General features: G+C 37.6%; 1 protein-coding gene across 3 annotated transcripts in view; it reads left to right on the top strand.

Annotated features, from left to right (window-relative positions):
* Positions 1-18,850, top strand: part of DENND1B (DENN domain containing 1B) — a 161,348-nt gene that overhangs the window by 28,673 nt on the left and 113,825 nt on the right. For all 3 annotated transcript variants that reach the window (XM_027880389.1, XM_027880387.1, XM_027880388.1), the window contains exon 3: positions 11,083-11,126. In XM_027880389.1, the coding sequence (XP_027736190.1) occupies positions 11,083-11,126 (44 nt within the window). The remainder of the gene's footprint in view (positions 1-11,082; positions 11,127-18,850) is intronic.

Here is an 18,850-nt window from a genome sequence, read left to right as displayed (position 1 = left end):
TCATACAGATTAATGTAATAGAGTGCATAATATTTCATGCAGTGCTATATATTTTAGCTCTTCGTGCATCCTGGGTGTAGATGGCTGTTACTGTTGTGCAGGTTTATAGGTGCATGCTGAAATATTAGCATCAGATTTATTTGGTAAATTCATGTTTTCAGATGAGACATAACCTTAATTTCTGCTGTTGTTGATTTATTAGTCACTCCTTGTTCTTTCACACCAATAATACCATTTTTCAGCTTGCTAATATTTTTGACTGCTATATGATGCATGCAAAGGCATTAGTCGTGGTTTCCCTGCCCTCATCTCACTTCTCTGTGCTGTAGTGCTCTTTGGAAAGTAAAATTAGGACCTTAATTATTTAAGAGGCAGAAATGCTCAATTCAAACCTATGGATGGCCCATCTCTCTGCAATACTCCCTTCCTGTAGTTCTTATCTCCCCATCCCCTAGCATCCCACTGCTCTTCCAAGTGCACACAGGTCTGTTTTCTCTCTCCTTTCTCCCCTGAGTGGTGGTACCACTCTCTGGGCTGCTGCTTTGCCTCCGTGACTGGAGAATAACCAGCTGGATCCACTGCCTGCCTGGTGTTCCCTGGCTTTCCGATTGCCAAGGCAGCCAGCCCAGGTTGGGCTCCCACCCAGCAGCATAGCTGTGTAGCTTGCAGGGTGCCTTTGTGAAGTAACTCCTTCTGACAAAAAAAGTTCTTGTACTTTTAGAACAGCTAGTTTGAATGCAGGCTGCTGAAATGGGAGAAGGCAGCTTCTGACCTTGCCTTCTGGAAAGGCTCAATTTACAAAGGATGTGTTGAGTTCCGACCCCTCGTGGGCCATGCAAGTGCAGTGTGTTGTTTTGAACTTTAGCTTTTTCTATTAGAGTGAAATATATTGTCTGCTATTATCACACTGTTAAATTAATTTTCACTGTTTTGTGCATGATTTATTTGAGATTCCACTGGATGAAGCAGGCATGAGGCATTGAGGTTTCATAAGATAAAATAGTTTTGAACTCTAACCACATCACAGTTACTTTGTAATGGTATATAAATTGAAATCATAAGTGTACATCATCCTTCTACTCTGCTGTTCTGAGTAAATAATATTTTTGAAATCAGTAAAGCATTGTAATTCTTCTGTTTTATCACTGAAGTATGTGATACCAAGAAATGTCTTGGAGAGTTTCCTAGTTATTGAATTTGCCTTGGGATTTGTAACTCAAGAGACTGGAACCCAGATCTCCTGCCTCCAGGGCTGCAGGACGCAATACCATTCTGGTACAACCTCTCTCTGTATTTTGGGTTGCTGTTTACATCCGCTGTTTTGCTGACACCTCTTGCAACACATAATTGGGAATTTTGACCTGAGTTACTGTAAGCACCTGTGAGAAAACCCTTTGACTTACTTTAACTTGTCTTACATATTTGCGTGGCCTGTGCTTTAAAATAACTAAACCTTGGCCTCTGTGGAAATGTCCCTTTTTTATGCCTTTTCTTCTTTATTGAGAAGAATTCATTTTTCTAAGATCTCGTGATGTTTGTCAACCTGAAATAGCTGATCTGAGGTCATGCAACAGGTAACTGGCAGGACTGGAAAAGCAGTGTATCTTCTGATTCCTGGTGTTCTGTGCTGCTGACTGAGTCTGTGTTCTACCTCTGTTGAAGCAGAGAGGGACCAATACTGTTAATGCAGCTCAACAAAAAAGAATATACTTTTTTTCCTTCCTGCCCTCTCTAACTACTTTGTGATCCGTCCGGTTTTGAAGGAGTTGGAGAGAAAGGCACAGGCAGATGCAGCAATGTCAGAGTTTGCTTTACTAAAAGATCAATATATTTTTCAGTTAGAAAATGGCCAAAGAAATAAATTGCATTAGCCTTCTGCCATGTGTGGTGTTCCCCTTTAAAAGGCTTAGTGAGGGAAGGTGCCCAGTTTGGAAACATCCCTGGGAGAGGTGTGACATGGAGTCTCTTCTCCTGTCCTGGGAGGTCATTGGTGGGGAGCAGAATGGTCTCTCTTCCCTGGGGCATCAGGTGCCTCTGCAGAGTCAACCCCAGCCCTGGGATCTCTGTGTGTGCGCTGTGTGCGGTTGCTGAAATTGTGTGTGGCTTTGAAATGTCTGAAAGACCCTTTCTTAATATTTTGTTTGTTCTCTGTGGAAGAACTCCTAGCTTTGGAAGTTCTGGGAGGGTTGTTTGGTGACTGGAATATCTTCATTAACTGCACAGACTAATCCTAGAGGAGAATTGTGATATAAATGATAGTGTATAAGTTGTTTTCTGTACTCTTTTCTTACTGAACTTGGCTCTTGAATACTAAAGCATGAGAGCTTCATGACAGAGGGAGGATCTCAGCTGTTGGAATAACACTGATCTTTCTGTAAGCAACCTCTTAACCTGCGTTTTGTGTTTGTTCTTATCAAAAGTTTAGTGTTGACTTCTAAGGATTGGTATGTGAAAAATGTCAAAACACTGATTTTTCAGCTGCATGCTGCCTGCCATAGACAGATCAGGGCTGAATGTATGTGGGCCAGCCTTTAAAATTTTTTGTGCCTGAGTCTTGCTCACATGGAGGGCCCTTGGGACAGATGGCCCCTCGCTGTTGATGGTTCGATTACAGCGATCACCCACAGCTTCTGAAGAGTGCGAAGAAAAGAAATTGCTTTCTTTGTCAAGGTGTTTTCATTTCAATTCTCACCCATTAGCCCTGTTTGGTTAAGTTTTGAATTACTCCATCAGGTGACTGATGAGTTTATTTTTCCCCCGGATGGCATTAAAATGGATTTGGGGTAAGATGGAAAGCAAAGGCAAAAAAAGATTTGTGCTTATTGATCAGTACTCCTTCATCTTTGTTCTGGCTTAATGTGTCATGAACAACAAAGATTAAAATGAACACTGAATCTGGATACGTTAGAAAATATATATTTTAAAAAAAATATTTTAATTATTTTAAATCTGAACTGTTTACACATATAGCAAACTATGTGTAGGTTAAGACTGATCAATAGCTGTTGGTAGTTATGATTTTAGAGCTTCGTGTAACTAAGAATGTTTGTGATTGTTTAAATTTATGTATATAAAATTACAAGACGTTGCTTTATATAATTATAGCTTTTGAAGTTAGATGTGTTTCAGTTGTGGTGTTGTAGATCTTCAGAGGAGTAGGAATCAGCCAGACCAGGTCCTTGTTGCCAGTACTGTTCTACTTCCATACCTTCCTATAACAGCAAAACATCAAAGGTTTGAATTTCATATAGAAAATGCTATTTGTAATTGGAGAATGAAAACAGGGTAGAGAGAGAGCATTTGAAACTACGCTTTTGTAATGTACAGTTACATTCATTCTCTTTCACACATAAGTAGAATATCACTGCACAATCCCTGGTCTCATTTCACAGCATAATTGTAGAGGTGGGATGTATATATGATACAGTAGTATATATATTATTATACATATAGCATTAATTTAAATGTCATGAATAATCTAGACTAAAACAGTGAACAGGGAATCTAACCTCTTCTCCCTGTAGGTTGCAGTGACAGTGTCAGTGGGATTGGCTTTTCCAATGTATTATATATTTCACTATTGCTCTGGCTTTTAGTTTGTACCTGTAAGTTATTGAGTAATAGGTAGTTACCTACCTGTTATTTATTGAGTAATCACATTTAACTGCTCGCACTACTCAGTACTTTAGGCAAGGGGCATAATTTACAGGGAAGTCCTCCTGCCCTCAAGTATTAACAGTTGGGCTGTGCCCAGGATGTGGTCCTCACCAGCGGAAAAGGGAAGGAATGTTGCTGCTCTGTTCAGACCAGAAGCGTAAATAGGTAGTCATTATATCTTCTTTGGCCAAGAGGGAGTTCCCTGCAACATTTAATTTTTTCTTGAAGTAGCAAAAAGAGTGGAGTGACTTCTGCTCAGAGAAAAAATTTGCAGAAGCTTTAAGTTTTTGGTTTAATTTTTTAAATTGCTTTATTTTAAGGTATGTTAACTCTAATGTAAGATTTATTTTTGTATTATTTTTGGAAAATGTGTGTCAAAATAACTTCAATATTATTCTGTGTATTCTACAACCAGTCAGTTTGCTTTACATGATCACATGCATCCCTGGTTTCATGTCCAAGCTGATATGAAATTTGTATTTCTTGGAGTAATTAGGAAGCAGTAACTCGGGTATCCCTAATGTACTGAGATCTTTGTCATCTGCCAAAAGCTTTTTGATTTTTCTATATGAGGTCTCTGTGTGTTCCACAAAGCAAATATAATGTTGTATTCTGTGAGGTAAAAATGTTTGTCTCTGGTCAGAAATCACTGACATGGAAAGGCCAAGTGATGATCCATCTCCTGTGTACTTGACTGGGCAGGAGCTTTGCTTCTTCCTCATGTACTTAGTACATATTGCTTGGTAATGATGTGTTTGAACTTTTCGAGATCTTTCTCAAAATCAGTCTTGCAGCACTAATGTAGTAAAATTTCATGTAGCCCACAACATTTTTTGAGAACTCTAAGTCCCATATTTTCATTTAAAACAAACAAAACATGCTAATGTCTGTTTGCAAGGGAGTCCAGTGTGCTACTTTTTGATCCGTACAGGATGGGATGTAAAACTTGTGTTTGGTTGCAAAGGGGAATGGCCTTTGTCTTAATGTTTTCAGTTATTGTTCATTTCATTAGATCACAGCGCAGCCTGTCTCATTTAAATTTCTTTGAATAAGAGACCCAGTGAAAGCCAGAGGTATTTTGTTTTGTAAACCTTCCTTAAATATTAGCAATCACTTAAGGCATATGTGGTGCTCACTTGCTTGTTCTTTTGCTACCTTAGTTCTTAGGTCGTTGTTTCCATGATCTGTATTCACTCACGATTACAAGTTAAAAATAGGAAAATTTAAAATTTTCCAATGTAACCTCTAAAGGCACACAGTTGTTGCTGCATTTTATGAGGTCATTCTAAAGATTTATCAGGTAAAAGAAACTGCTTATCTTGTGAAGAGACCAAATAAAGGCTGAACATACTCATTTTATCTGTGCACTGTCTGTGCAATGAACTCTCACCCTGATTAAGGTTTTAACCTGAAGCATGGCTAATAGCATTGCAGCCAAAAGACCCTTTCTTTCTGTCCCTAGTTACTGAAATGACTTACTACTCTATCCTTCAGTGGGACAAATTCTTGTGCAAAAAGGGATTGACCTCCAGCTCTGAAGGGAATGTCAAGTTGTGGCTAGAAGTTTAAAACATCTACCTGCCCATAAAAAGGGGAAGAAGTACATATTTCCTAGTTTAACTGCCTTTCCAACAGGGAAATTGGAAAGATCAGAGGAACTGTCAGGTGCAAAACCTGATTACTGATTCTTGGAAAATACTGTAAATCCCTTCTTTCCTTTTCCATGGCATCTTGCTCTTCCTCCTGCTGCTGATGGGTGTTCCACTTTGATCCCCCAAATCTAGGAGCTGAAGCCCACTGTTGCACCCAGACCTTGTGACAGCGGGGCCTCTTGTTCTACTGCATCTCTGGCACTTCATGTATGAAACTCTCAACAAGTGGATTTAAATATAATATAGAGAAGTCTTTTTTTACAATAAGTAGCTTTTATGGGAATGCTGTTTTTTTCATCAGATGATTTCATCTGAAAAGACTCTTGGGTTACATGTTACGGTTCATCTCTTGTTTCTGAATCACTGTTGTAGTGATTTGGATCAGTATTAAATACTTTACTGATGCAAAAGCATCATTACAATTACTGTTGGGGGTTTCTGGAAAGTTATTCTAAGTAAGTAACAGATTTTTGTTTTTGAACAATAGCAATGCTATAAACTTGGTCTGCAAAAGTAATTTTTTATTTCTGAAAACTGTTTTAACAAAATCAATTCTACTTATTGTTTAAATATGTGTTTATAAAACTGTTCCTTGAGATTATATATAATTTCAGCTTTATTAATTACACTCTCATGTTCATGTAAGAAAACGATGTGGAACTTCTTGTTTTTTCCAGACAAGAAAGAAGAACTGTCTGCAATAAACTTTGCTTTGCTGCCTTCCTTTTCCTCACCATATTTCTTTCCCACTCCCTTAACTCCTGGCCCCAGTCCCTTCTTTCCCTTCTGCACTGACAGCTTTTTTCCAATGAATATCTGTAAAGCATCAGAGAAAATATAGCTGAAGGGATAGTGAGTAGTCATCTAGTCCATTCCTCTGTCCCAAGACATGACCAACTCTACTTGGCAGTCTTGTCTGTCCTGCTCAGTAACACCCAGAGGGATGAAGATTCCTCCTCTCCAGGCAGAGCGTTGGACTGGTTAATTAATCTGCCTCATTTTACCTTCGCTGTGTTTTCCTGTCTGAAATTATTCTCTGTTGCTATCAAGAGAATTACCTGAGATGATGTTTCTCAGTATGTGTTTGTAATTTCTGTTCCATTACTGAATTGAATGTGTGCTAATTAGCTGATCCGGTTGTATTTTTGGGTGACATTTATAATCTGCAAGTTGGATGATTATGAAGATTATTTTTAGAGTATGTTTAACTTCCCCCAAAACTGAGAAGTTACAACTCAGAAAGCTTTTTTTTTTTTTCATCGTTTAGAATACATTACTTCTCTAATCTACTCTGTCATGAGAAATATTTCTTTCTTAGATTTGTTATAGAAGTTAAAACGTGTTAGAAGTTGTTTTCTTAAAAATACAGATGACATGCTTTATGATGTTGCCTCTTGGGAATAGATTTTTGGAGAGAAATTACCTTGAGGATATGCATATGTTTTCCTCTTCTCTTAGAGTGTGTCATACTTGCCTGCATTTGTCTTCTGGAGAAGTTCTAGGTTGGAACATCTTGCATACTTCTTCTTAAGCATTGCCCGTGAATCAGTTTTCTCTTTGTATCAGTTATACCATACTCTAAGTTTTGATCCCTCAGCAAACCCCTCTCCATGCTTGTCTCTCTGCTGGCTTTTACAGCAAGGACGATGTACTTTGCAGTGCTTTAGAATATCGAGCAAAGGAATTTTCAAGCACTGGCACATGCTAAGATGTATGTCCTGGAAGGGGTAGGCGTAGGAAGAAGTGATGTTGGAGGTGCATATATATCTATTTATACATGTAACACACAAACTGTTTTATGTAGGCACTTTACAATTTCCTCTTGCTACTACATCTACTTAAAATTGATGCAAAGCTTTTGTCCCTAAAAGTCTGGTAGAATATGAGGAGAAATTCTGTAGTTCCTCAGCTGGCTATAGCAACAGCTATTTCTGAGTGGTTCTCATCCTCTCGCCCATAAAATCAGTATAAAGTTGACCTAAGATAGCCAGATCGGATGGGGTATCTGGAAAGTAATCCTCAGAGAAAAAAAAAAAACTCAGTCATTGTAAATCTCAAGATAAAGAGCATGAAGTTGCAGAATCAGATTATAGTTTGTCTTTTTCTTTCTAAATCAGTACCCTTTTGTTTCTTCCTTTGCAGCACTTGTGAGAAGTTGCCACAAAGATGTGTCAAATTCTGCCTGAGCCTAGCTCCAAAAGCAGAAACCAACGTAATCTTTTGAATAAAAAACCCCAATCCCTGACGCTGATAATTATCATAAAATCCTGAGGCTTTTTATAGGTGTTAGGGTTTGGTTTCAGAGAGTAAAGGCATAAAAAGAGTATAGTAACTTTTCCTTTTGAAGCACAAGTCACATCAGATTTTCTTACTTAATAAATGTATTGCAAGTACCTACTAAAATAACCAGTTAAAAGCCAGTAATAACAGCTGCAAAACCCAACTCAAAGCAGTTGGACAAGTCTTGGAGGCATGTAATTTTTGCTGAGTGTAGCACTGAATGTTTTTCTTGGATTGAGTTAGGAATATTTTTTTAAATGTTGGCTCTTTTTTGTTTCTGTGAAGGAGTAGTAAAAGCATTATTCTACCTGTTTAGATCATTTGAATTTAATTATCCGCTCATGATATAAATATCCTTTCATGATATGAAAGTAAATGTTGTTATACCTATAGTTGAGTGAACTGGAATTTACCTAAATATGCTTTTTTACCATTTCGACTGAGACTGGAGTAGTACAAGAGACCCCTAATACGAAGTAGAGGATGGCAAGCTGAGCAGGACACAAAATAAGGGTTGTAGGGTTTTTATCTGTTACCATATCAGGACACCAAAAGAATTTACAGAGGCTGTTGATCTTGTTGCTTGTAGATAAAGGGTGGTCCTGTGAAATGCTTTTAGCTCTGTTGACATCACTGAGGTGCAAATTTTGCTCATATTTTGACCCTAAATCCAAAGTACGTAGAGCCAAGTTTTGTTTAATTCTAAGATTGTACTTTCCTCCTGATTGTGACCTTTTAAAGTAACACCTGGAGGTCTTGCTATTTGCTTCCTTTTTTGAAGCCTGGCAGTTACATTTGCACTGAGGACAGCGAAAGAAAGAAATCACGTTTCTGTCTGATTTCAGAAACCCCAGTGATTTTGTTACTGTGTTGCTAATGAATTCACTATACCAAATGTTTCTCATGTAACTGTGCTTCACATCTGCCAAAATCATCTGCCTGGCTTTGCTGCTGGGAAGGGGTGAGCCTGCCAAGCCCTTGCTTGGCGGTGCTCTGGCAGCCTTGCTGCAGGGCAGTCCCTGCTCCTCCTCGCAGGCAATGGCACTCGAGTTTTGCAATAGAAGCTACTATAAATGGTAGAGCAACCCTTGGGAAGTCGTGAACAAGAACTGGGTGATAAGAAACGGAACTTAGGGCAGCTGGTAACCAGCTTGTATTTTGCGTGACGTCTAATGCCTAAGACTGGAGCGCTGCCGGGTGAAGCAGTCCCGCTTTCTTTTCACTGCAATTCCCTATTCCCCAGTTTTTCTTCCTTTTTTTTTCTGGCACAAAAAAAATGGTTTTGGGGAACTGATCTAGTTGACGCTGACCTGAGAAGTTTCAGATGCTTGGTTTGATTTTGGTTGGTTCCCTCATTTGGTTCAGTGTAGCTGTGGAAGAGTCTGTACCGAGACGAGACAGACAGTGTTACAGGATCACCAACAAGTACCTGATGGTGGAGTGCAGTGGGATTGCTCATTTGCAGAGGAATTTATACTTGAAATGTTTGTGGACATATGACATTAGATTTACAAGCTCTGTTAAACTATCTTTTGGATTCTGCATAGTTTTCAGTGGTTTGGAGGAAGTAATTTATGAATTGGTACCATTGACTATTTAATATCTCTTACCATACTACTATGGTAGTGATCACTCTTAATATGTAATTGCTTTGTTTTTCATGATACTAACTGGGAATAAAAATGAGCTCCATTATTGGATAGGCGGGCACTGAGATATTCAAACTCCTCTTGTAGTCATTACAGAGATGTGTTGTCAATTTAAATGCATACAAAATAGATGGGGATGAAAAGTCTGTGTTGCAAGTAATTGTGTTTATTTGATCTCATGTTTTTATAAATATGACATCTCATTTCCTGTTTTGTATCTGCCTCCAAAAGTTCTTACTCCCCGTAGTAGATGGAGAAAGATTCCTTGGGCAAAGTACATACATTTTAATAAATAATAGCTGCAGAACCCTTCCTGGATGTTGTTAGGAGAAAAAAAATACTTGTTCAACAAGAAGAGTCAAATGCCTCCATTTTTACCTAAAATGTCACTTTGATTTGAATTAGATGCATGTTAGGTCTAAATTGCATTGAGTTAATTGACAAGTTGAATTTTGCAACACATTTGAAAGGTATGTTCCACTGTTGGTTTAACATCTGACCTGGGGTGATTGGGCCAGCAGCAAACACAAGAGTGCAGCAGCTCTGTATTGAATAGGAAGATTTGAAATCAGCAGCTGGGAAAAAAGAAATCCATCAATGGCATTTCCCTCCCATTAAATCTCCAGTTCACAACAGAAAACATACAGGGGATGACAAAGAAGAGTAGAAGCCTCCATGCTTTGCCAAAAGTGGAGAACCCTCTGGTTCTGATGTAAAACTTAGTGATGAGAAGGAAGTTTCTGAGTTATCGCACAGTGCTGTTGTTATAGCCTGAAGTGGAACTCTGAATAGTTCCTGGCTCCTTGGCTGACAGGAATTGCAGCAGCTCTTGAGGTAGACAAGAGATGGCAGTTCTCATCAGGTGATGTCCCCTGGCACTTACTGGTGGGTTTCTCCATTAGTTTTCCTGCCCTTGGCACCCCAAGGTGCTGTCAGCCATGCCAACCAGCGACAGGAGGATGTGCCTGATTGTGGAGGGCTATTCCTCTGGTCCAGGCTTTGTCACTGACCTGGGTCTTGCTTGCAGGAGGACATGGACAGTCGCTGGTGCTGAGCTGTTGTACAGGAATGCTGTGAAGCTTCCTGGGTGTTTGTGATCTGGTGTAAGAGTAGCACCTTAGGAAGGCTTTGTATTGCAGGAGATTAAAAGCTTTGAGGGGGCTGAGGAGCATTATTCTTGTTTCTGTTGAAAGGTTATGGTTCAGGTTGTCATATTATATGCCTTCAAAATAATGTTAATTTTAGAGTAATATGTAGCCTAAATAACTGATTATTTTAATAATTAGCAGTTTATAAGAGGTTAATGAAAACTTCAAACTATTATTGAAATGCTGATTTTAAATGGCTCTGAACAGAAAATCTTTAAATGTGCTAGCTCTTCTAAACTCTTCCTTGAGAATGCTGGTTACATTGCTACTATCTTAAAAAATCACAAAGGATGTTTTTCTGTACTTTATAAAAATCTTTGTTTTCCCCTCTTATAATTTCATGCTCTTTGTTTCCTGGGGTGGAAAGAGGTTTTATATCGCTTTACTTCTTAATTAAATTAAAATGTGAAAATTGAACATGTGCTTAAAAAATGAAGTATTCAAAGATGAAAGAGTTGAATATGAAAATACTTCAGTACATCATATGCTACCATATGTGAAACAATAAACATACAGTTTCATAAATATGAAATAAGTCTTTTTAATAATCCAGTATCTTCCTTGGTTTTTAGATATATTTTTGCAGTTGCCTCAAAGCTTGATGCTAAGCTGACCCTCTCTTTAATATTAATGTACTCTGACTGTAATACTCTCTTCCTTTGCCTCTGATTAATGCTGTCTGTCAATTATTTACAGATCCAGTGGTACTGTGGAAGTTCCCGGAGGACTTTGGAGACCAGGTTGGAAACATGAGATTGAATTTTTTTTTTTTATGATAGAATAATAATAAAAATGCTCTCCTATTCAACTGTGGAGAGGCAGATGCTAATGATAAGAGGGAGGAAGTCTTCACCCAACTGGTGGCTTGGTGATTAGATTGCCTTTGTGACAGGAATATGCAATAGCAGTTGTAGAGCATGGAATGTCATGCTAATTCTCTGTATCACCTTATTTTTGATATGGAGTATTTTATCAGGTCATCCAGTTGGATGTGTTGGGTTTTTATGTGTTGTGGTATTAAAAATGTGGAAAATTTATCAATAGAACTTCGCCAAATGTTGATAAGTTGCAACAAAACCCACCAGAACAAAAAGGTTAGAGCTGCCCATATATGCCCTTTTAATGTCATCCTGTAATCCTTTTCAATGCAAGATTTTAGATATTTACTCAATAATGTTTTAGAGGTACCCTCATTATTTTCTTGGGAAAAAAATAAATCCTCAGACCCTTATCAGAGACTGATCTAAAGTTCTGATTTTGAAAGCATGAAAATCTGATGTTCTATCTATAATTAATCCTCAAAGGAAAGTTTATATATACAGGACTGATGGATTATTTTAGTGCTTGTAGTGACAGGCAGCAATTAATTATTGTATTGGGGGGTTTGCCCTATTACTATTTTATTAAAATTATTAATATTAAACATTAATGAAATTCAATTTTATTATTTCAGCAACTTTTATGTGAGTTTCTTACATTGAAATATCTTCATTTTCATAAAAGAAAATACAAAAAACCCACTAAAAAGAGTAAATATCTCAGTCACGATGTCTTTTTTTTCCTCTTATTTTTAGACTGATATGGAGTCAAACATATTCTTCATTGGTAATATCACCACAGTGGATGATCTGGCAGTGTTTTTGTACAGTAGATGCTGATAAATTGTTGATTTTTTTTTTTAATCAATAATACAAGATTCTATAAAGACATCTATAAGGTGGTTCATGATGAAAGGAATAAATATACAAACATACAAGGTAGAATGTCTGGTTAGGGAATAGCATCAGTCAGAAACACGTGCAGCCTGTAAAACAGTGACAAATGAGCAAAGTGTGCTGTTGTATGTTCTTAGCTAGGCATTCAGCAAGTTTTCATAATTATCCTGGCTGCAGAATGGTCGTCTTCATTGTCATTTAAATCCTTTTTTTCTAGTTTGTTTTGTTCTCTTTCTTTTCTCCCAAGAACGACTTGATCTTAAGGGGAAAAAAAAAAAAAGAGAGAAATTATGTATGAAGAAAAATGGGAGCTTATTAAGCAAGTCGAAGGTTATTCAGAGAACAGCTGGTGTAGAAAAATGATTAGAAGATGAAGCCCACTGAAGACTGGAGGGGAATCATACAAAGATGCAATAGACATACCTAATCTATAAAAAACCAGAGGCCTCAGGCAGCTCTCTGCCTTTGGGCTCTGAAAAACCTATGCCTGCTCATTGTGCCTCAGCCGCGTAGGGAATCTAGTGTTTCAGGTAAACTGCTTGTGCAAACAGTCTGTTTTAATCCTTCTCCTTGCAAGGGGAATTTTCCTACTAGAATCACTGCATTTGAACAGAATCTGTAGCAGGTTCTGCAGCAAACCCTTGAGCCAAGTCACTGAGTGGAACCAGCAGAAGCCTTCTGTGTGTGTGTGTGTGTGTGTGTGCATGGTGAACCCAGTAGGTTTGGATTGGAGACCTGAGTATCTACCAAATCTAATTTTTAAATTGTTAGAAACCAAGAACTCACTAAAACTATCAAGGCTAATTTCCATTAAAGTTTGTGGGGAGAATATTTAAAAAAAAAAAAAAAAAAAAAAAAAAAAAAAAAAAAAAAAAAAAAAAGAAGAAGAAGAGAGAAAGAAAAAGAGTATTCTCCATCCTATTTTCCAGTCATTTCTATTTTAAATGTAAAATGTGTGAGTTAGTTTTTGGATGTATCCCAAAGAATCATCTTTCCTAAAATTGAAGGGCTGTCTGTTTGCAAAGTGATGTGATAACAGTGGGCAAAATATTTTCCTCTCTTCCTGAATTTTTCTACAGTTTATCATGTCACCTTTCTGTTGCTTTCATAATGCAAGGAAAACTTGTCTAAGCCATTTTGATTTATCCCCCCTCTTACTCACATTTGCCCTCTATGACTGAACTTTCCAGTGCTCACTCATCCCTAATCCTCTCTGTTATTCTTGTCCCCTTCATTTTCTTTTATGTTGGGCAATATTCTTCTTTTGGTCTTTTTTTTTTCTTCAGTGTTGACTTTCCAAAATCATGTTTTGCAAAACGTCCCATCTGTTGTGGATGGGATGTAGAAACTACAGTTGATCAGGAGGAGGACAAGATTGGGGATTTGTCATAATCTCTTGCTCACACACAGTCCATCAAGTAAAGGAAATACTAAGGCATGATTTTGGTACCACAAAAGAATTTGCAAGATTCATTGTTGATTTTGTTATCTGCCAAGGCTGCAGGGAAACCACTTATATCTGGTAATTCTTAGATACCAGAATAGGAAGGAAAAGAGAAAAACACAGAGTAGGGAAAGAAAAAAAAGGTAATGCTCCAAGGCAGGAAATGAAAAATACTTCTCTTTGCCAAGAGTATTTCAGAAAGTGGTTTTGCCTTTTTTTTTTTTTTTTTTTTTTTTTTTTTTTTTTTTTTTTTTTTTTTTTTTTTTTTTTTTTTTTTTTTTTTTTTTTTTTTTTTTTTTTTTTTTTTTTTTTTTTTTTTTTTTTTACATTTTTTAATTTATTTTTGATGGTGGGAATAATTCCAATTTTAGAAACTCTCAAAACTATGAATGAAAAAATGAGCTTGTGCTGGATAGAATTCAAAGTACAAAGAATCACACTAACATTTCAAAGAAGATCTTTATTAAAAACTACCCCAAAAGGCAAAAGAATTTGAGACATTGTAGAGTTACAATTTAGTGTTGTACTGGCATTAGTGGTATAAACGTGAGCTTGAAAATGTTGAAAAAGTTCTGAATAAACTCAACACTGTAGAAAATACGTGAAGATTTCTGATTTGAGCATATATAGGTCTTCTGTGATTATTCTCACAAGCTTTAGATTTGGATGAAGAATGAGTTGTAGCCATTTAATGGACTATTTTTTTTGTTTAAAATGATTTTTGAATTTACATGCCTAGAGGCCCTGTCTTAGAGTATGCTCAAAAATCCCTTGTGCTTAGCAAAATTCTCATGATAAAAGATGTGTGGTTTTTAATCTTGAAATTCCTATTTTGTTTATTCAGACTGGTAGAACTAGAGTTTAATTTCAGTCTTGCAAGCTCGTTTTCAAACAGAAGTCTGTACAGAGAAAATATTAATGCTATGATACCTGGAAAAAAAAAATCCAGGTTTTTTTAGGAGGAAAGTATTTTTAAAGGCTTTTAGAAAAGCAGCCCAGATGAAAACAACACCTTGGCTTCCAAACTGAAATACTTCATAGCTGTTGACAAAGAAAATATGTATTTCTGCAGAAATTAATGTTGCCTGGCAGAACTCTGATCTGCTGATGCTGGCTTGTCTCCTCGTGGCAGTGGAGTCGGTAGCAAAGCCTTATTGATGTCAGATGTGTCCAGGTGCCTCCAGTATGGCTCTATTAGTAGTTGTTCTGCAAATAAAAACACTGACGCTCCCAGTAACCTCATTGGGTTGAAATGTTCCTTGGCACAAGGAATAAGGAGAGACGGTGCCGATAGCACCGGCAGAAGTTAGTGGCTGTGCAAGAGGCAGTGCTGCTTTCTGTGTTGTTTTAACCTTTGAAGCATGTGAAGTCTAACATTTCTTACGAATTTAGTAATTGCATCTATATTGGATGTTATTTTTAGCTATGTAAGAATTCAGTAGCTTTTCAATCTCACCACTCACTGGCGCAAAGTGACTTCTATTTCAGTAGGTCCCAGAGTATATGGTATACACTGAATAACTCTCATTCTTTGCCCTTCTAATCTCTTAAAAATTTCTGTCTTTAGCCTTCCACTTCTCTGCTGGTGAAAAACATATCACCAGGAAGATGATACAAGGATCTAGTACGGCAGGAGATGGTTTTACCAGAAGCCACTTTAGAATAACATGAAATGTGACAAGGGATTGTTCCCTGAAGATGTGGGTTAAAAAAGAATTGAGGTTGTGTTAGATTGTTAGTTGTGTTGCAGGTTTCATCCTACCTTCTCTCACTTTCTGCATTCTAAGACAAGCAGTCAGAATCTGCTTTTTCATGTCAGGCTTTTCCCAAACCCTGCAGATGGCGTCCCGTGTGAGGAATCTCTGCTGTCTTCTACGATGTTACTGTAACACCCTTTATGTTACTATTCCATAATTTATATAAAATCTACTTTCTATTTTTAATGTATCACATTATGCAGAAGTCACCACTGAACTGTAATGACCCAGCTACGGAAGTCTGATACTATATGTGTAAATCTACCTGATTCACCAGAAAATATTGGTATATATAAAGAAGTATAGATATACATGCATGTGTGTGAAATCATTTTAAAGGAAAAATCCTCTGAAGTACTAATATGTCAGTCTTCCCACAGCAAAGCACTAATTGCCCACTTTACTTTCAATGTATATATTAACTACTGAAAGTTAAGCCTGGCTTAAATAAGCATCTGATTGGACACAAAGCGTTCAGTTTCTTCTAGGGTGAAATATTTAATTGCATGGATCATGGCAGCAATTACATAAATGAGGTCACAGTGAAAGAGATTATGTTCTTTTTTAAAAGCTTTAAATAATAGCACCAGGTTGTTTTGTTTGTTTGCTTGTTTGTTTTTTAAATATTTTTCAAGAAGCAAGATAAAATCTGTTGCCTGGGTCAAAACAATGTGTGGAAGCCAGTAGTGAGATTTTGTGTTCCTCTGTCCTCTCCTGAAGGAGCAGCAGGAGCCCAGGAGGTAGGAGGTTGTTTACACTCCCTTCAAGGCTGCAGGCATGCTGTTAGGGGATGCATCTCACCGGCTTTCTGCATGTGATGGCTTTGTTCTTGTATTCTGATGAGGCATTAAATACATGTTTCATATGTTTATGCTAACTAGATAGGTGCTTGCTTTCGTGTTTTCTTTTTTTCTTCTTTTTTTTTTTTCCCCTTAATCAGTAAATTTTAAAAAGGGGGTTGGGATTTTGTTGCTTGTGTATTTAGAACTATGATTAATATTTGGGTACATTGGTATGAGAAAGGAGGAGTCAGTCTAATGAGATGACAGATTTTCAGTAGTGTTTTTGTCTAAATGTTACACATTATTATTTAGTTTAGGGATATTTTGAAACTTGAATTTCTGTGTAACTTTAAGGAAAGCAATTAACCCAGCAGAGAAGATGGCAACTTCGTGCACTCCAAATGAGCTTCATCTGGTTAAGATAGTTTTCTGCCACTGTAATTTTCTGACACTTTGTGTTTGAAAGACAGTGTTTTGATTGAAAAATACTGTGCTTTTTGTCTGTGCAAATCACAACTGATAGATGATCAGCAGGAAAACAGTGAGAGGGGTATTTATAGTTCCTAACTGCACTGTGGGAACAGAAAAGGTCTGTCCCCTCCTGATAAATATTCTGCAAAATAACTGCCCACATAGACGTGCTGGGAACACCCAGAGTCACTGAGACCCTTACATCACTCGGGATGTAAATGATGTTCTCAATATTTTTCTTTTAATTCATCCCAACAGAGACAGAATAAACCTCTGGGATGTTTATTTTTAAAATTATAAAAGCCCGATACAGAATACTTGGAACTTTCTTGAAATTTTGTGGACAGGTGGCAGCATGAAGTGCGCTTGTTCTCAGAATTGTGGGAGTTTTGTTTTATAGACCTTTTAAGTTAAAAATGTTGAACTTGATCAGCATATGGTACTGGCTAGCTTCATCTCTACCAGCTCTTTTGTTATCTTGTTATTGTTACAGGTCTTAATGACAGTTGTAAGCCATAGTTCTGGATGCAGGGGTTAGTCCACCCTGGGGAGGAGAGGGAGAAACAGCAGTGTGGATTATGGAAATATGAATTGATCTAAAAAGCAGCTCTCTTGTAACAGAATGGGACTCAAAGAAAGACTGGGGAGAAGCTGGTGAAAAGGCGATGGAATATGATGTGAAAATGATCATTTGAATGCTTTTCTTTTCATTCCCAGCTGCTGTGTTCTGGTGAAAAGGCACGCATTTGTATATCTTAAGGCTGGGTGAAAAAGGGCCAGATGAATGGAATTACGTGTTAGATATGTTTTCATTTTGAGTCAGATAAATTATGTGCATTTTAATAGACTGTATGCATATGTTAGCCATTTTTTTAAATCATACAGCTGTGATATTGGGGGACTGCATTTTGTAGAAATAGTCTCTTCTCTGTTTGCTCAAATAAGTACAGCATTAATATTTGACTGTCCTTCAGATATCCTGTATCAGCATATCGAAAATAACTGTTACTGATTTGGCTCATTTCAAAGCCAAATCAGATTCCAGCCTTCAGTAATGTGCCAAACCAAAGAAGAAAAAATTAACTGAGGGATGAAATAGTGATGACAATCATTTGGAACGTCTTCCAGAAAGACTGCCAAATTGTCATGTGTGATGTCGCTGTTGACTGACCTCAACTGCCCTCAGAATATTCCAGTCTAATGTCACCTAATTTCTTATTCTGTGATACCTTAGACTTTCTCATCTGCTTGCTAAGTACCCTCCATCCACTTGAGTCTTCGATTTGTTGCCTCTGTTTTACTTTCAGTGTTGCTTTTGTGTCTCAAGCTTCCTGCTGCATTTTGATGAATATCCTAATTAGTGCAGCCTCTTCTTATGTGAAGTAGTGGATGTAGTATTCCTGAACTCTGGGTTTGGTTCTTGAATCTTCATCTGGTTTTCTTGGTGATAGTTTTCTGTAGAACTGGGAGAGCATTTGAGGTACATTGGTTCTCCGTTACGGCTACAGGTATTTGAAATGTCGCTTCAGATAATTTGCTTACATTTTGTCAAATAAAATACTCTTACATATTGCTAGTGTTAGGAAATGGTCTGGGGTCAAATGTCATAATCCAGGTGTGATGAAAGCAAGGAGACAGGCAAAGAGTAAGACTTGATGGGACTGAGATCAGGAACAGAAGCAGCAGAGGACTTTGGGAGCAACAAGAGCAAGGCAAAGGTGATTAGTGGGCTGCAGCTGGAGGGATCCAAACTGCTTGGTTTGGGATCTGGGACCAGGAATAAGTGAAGGTGAAGCACTTCCAGGCAGGTGATCAGAAAGGGAAATACATTAATCCATCAGACTATAACTATTCCTGGTACTAATTACTTCTGTATAAGTTTTCAAAGCATTGTGGATTACTTGGCTGGTAGACTGTATTTGCTTCTTCCCTAAGCAAAGGTGTAGAGTTCCTGGGTTTGTGTGTTGGTTTCTGTTTGCAATCATTAATAAATATACTATCAGTAATAAAAGATCCAGATACGAGAAATAACCTGGGGTTACAGTGCATGCTTCTCTCTGTCCTCTATCCTTCAGTACACTAATGACCACTATTAGAGAAAACATACTGGGCCAGTGAACACTCAGAGCACTGGTTCTTGAGTTCTAGACTGAAGCTGAGAAGAGGGAAGACCTCTTTGAATTGGAGAAATCGTGCTGTCAGAACAGGATTTTTATTAATTTTCCAGGAAGTGTTGTGAATACTTGGGTTGGATTTATGAGTGTCTTCCCTGAGCATGGGTAGTTTCATTCTTTT

This window comes from Empidonax traillii, unplaced genomic scaffold (genome assembly GCF_003031625.1).
Source record: "Empidonax traillii isolate 1590-97213 ecotype Southwest subspecies unplaced genomic scaffold, ASM303162v1 scaffold69:size3087049, whole genome shotgun sequence".
Classification (NCBI taxonomy): domain Eukaryota; kingdom Metazoa; phylum Chordata; class Aves; order Passeriformes; family Tyrannidae; genus Empidonax; species Empidonax traillii.
This window is presented reverse-complemented; position numbering and strand designations above follow the sequence as displayed.